The sequence below is a fragment of the Mandrillus leucophaeus genome, unplaced genomic scaffold (assembly GCF_000951045.1).
Source record: "Mandrillus leucophaeus isolate KB7577 unplaced genomic scaffold, Mleu.le_1.0 Scaffold1114, whole genome shotgun sequence".
NCBI classification, from domain to species: domain Eukaryota; kingdom Metazoa; phylum Chordata; class Mammalia; order Primates; family Cercopithecidae; genus Mandrillus; species Mandrillus leucophaeus.
Window position 1 is genome coordinate 390,875 of NW_012099366.1, and position 2,229 is coordinate 393,103.

Genomic DNA, 2,229 nt, shown 5'->3' on the forward strand with positions numbered 1-2,229 from the left:
AGGCAGCCCGGACTGGGAGCCAATGCTAGGGCTGCTGGGGGATCTGCTGGCACTGCTGGGACAGGAGCAGACTCCCCGAGATTTCCTGGTGCACCAGGCAGGGGTGCTGGGTGGACTTGTGGAGGTGTTGCTGGGAGCCTTAGTTCCTGGGGGCCCCCCTACCCCAAGTCGGCCCCCATGCACCCGTAATGGGCCCTCTGACTGTGTCCTGGCTGCTGACTGGTTGCCTTCTCTGCTGCTGTTGTTAGAGGGCACACGCTGGCAAGCTCTGGTGCAGGTGCAGCCCAGTGTGGATCCCACCAATGCCACAGGCCTCGATGGGAGGGAGGCAGCTCCTCACTTTTTGCAGGGTCTGTTGGGTTTGCTTACCCCAACAGGGGAGCTCGGGTCCGAGGAGGCGCTTTGGGGCGGTCTGCTACGCACAGTGGGGGCCCCCCTCTTTGCTGCCTTTCAGGAGGGGCTGCTCCGTGTCACTCACTCCCTGCAGGATGAGGTCTTTTCCATTCTGGGGCAGCCAGAGCCTGATGCCAATGGGCAGTGCCAGGGAGGTGAGTGTGGCCAGGGCTGGGGCTGGGATGTGGCAGGGCAAGGAAAGTGAAACTGGGGTAGTTCTCTTCCTTACTCTTTCCGTCCTAGGTAACCTTCAACAGCTGCTCTTATGGTAAGTGAGAGGGGACCAGTTCTGAGGGATTGGGCCTGGAAAATCTAGAGGTGGAGAGCTGACGACATCAGCCTCTAGAGAGGAAAACTGATGGGAGGAGTGTGGTTTAGTGGTTTTGGAGTGTGACTGTCTGGGTTGGTGTCCCAGCTCCACGTCTTCCTAGCCATATGACCTTGGGCAGGTTACATAATCTTTCTATACCTCAATTTCCCCATTTATAAGATGAGAATGATAATATTAGTTACCACAGAGTTGTTGCACCCGATTAAATGAGTTGATACTGTGTGTGCAAACAAAACAGTGCTGGCACATAGTGCTTAATAATGTTAGCTAGTAAAGATGGGATTTGGAAAATAAGGACACAACTGGATTCCTCTACCCTCTTCCTACTTCAGTACAACAGTGCAGAGCATAGTTAGACATATTGAGTTGCTGAGCAGATTTCCTAACAGGAGGCCCGCTGAGAGTTGTGTTTAAGCTATCTGAAAGCATATGAAGAAAGGAGACAGAAGGGAGCAGACAGAAAGGTAGACAGAAAGCATTCCAACTGGGGCTTCTCCTAGGTGATTTTGGAGCTTGGCGGGGCAGCTCTTTCCTTTTTGCCCTGTCACAGCATTTCAACCAGTAATGCCTAAACTCTCAGGGACCTCGCTTGTAGAAAAGCCTATGCTTGCCATGCCCCTTGAGGGCTCTGGGTCAGGGTCAGAATCTTCAGCCAGAGGAAATGTGAACTGACCAGATCCTGCCTGCTCCTCCCTCTGCACCCAGGGGCGTCCGGCACAACCTTTCCTGGGATGTCCAGGCGCTGGGCTTTCTGTCTGGATCACCACCCCCACCCCCTGCCCTCCTTCACTGCCTGAGCGCAGGTGTGCCTCTGCCCAGAGCTCCTCGGCCCTCAGCCCACATCAGCCCACGCCAACGGCGAGCCATCACTCTGGAGGCCCTCTGTGAGAACCACTCAGGCCCAGCACCACCCTACAGCATTTCCAACTTCTCCATCCACTTGCTCTGCCAACACACCAAGCCTGTCACTCCACAGCCCCCTCCCAGCACCACTGCCATCTGCCAGACTGCTGTGTGGTATGCAGTCTCATGGGTACCAGGTGCCCAAGGCTGGCTACAGGCCTGTCATGACCAGTTTCCTGATGAGTTTTTGAATGCGATCTGTAGTAACCTCTCCTTTTCAGCCCTGTCTGGCTCCAACCGCCGCCTGGTGAAGTGGCTCTGTGCTGGCCTGCTCCCACCCCTTACCAGCTGCCCTGAAGGCCTGCCCCCTGTTCCCCTCACCCCAGACATCTTTTGGGGCTGCTTCTTGGAGAACGAGACTCTGTGGGCTGAGCGACTGTGTGGGGAGGCAAGTCTACAGGCTGTGCCCCCCAGCAACCAGGCTTGGGTCCAGCATGTGTGCCAGGGCCCCACCCCAGATGTCACTGCTTCCCCACCCTGCCACATTGGACCCTGTGGGGAACGCTGCCCAGATGGGGGCAGCTTCCTGGTGATGGTCTGTGCCAATGACACCATGTATGAGGCCCTGGTGCCCTTCTGGCCTTGGCTAGCAGGCCAGTGCC

General features: G+C 56.6%; 1 protein-coding gene across 1 annotated transcript in view; it reads left to right on the plus strand.

Annotated features, from left to right (window-relative positions):
• STRC (stereocilin) overlaps positions 1 to 2,225 on the plus strand; it is a gene marked incomplete at its 3' end in the record, with an annotated part of 4,680 nt that extends 2,455 nt beyond the window's left edge. The window contains exon 4 of the mRNA XM_011994020.1: positions 1,430 to 2,225. Within this exon, the coding sequence (XP_011849410.1) occupies positions 1,430 to 2,225 (796 nt within the window). The remainder of the gene's footprint in view (positions 1 to 1,429) is intronic.
• Between the last annotated feature and the right edge of the window lie 4 nt (positions 2,226 to 2,229).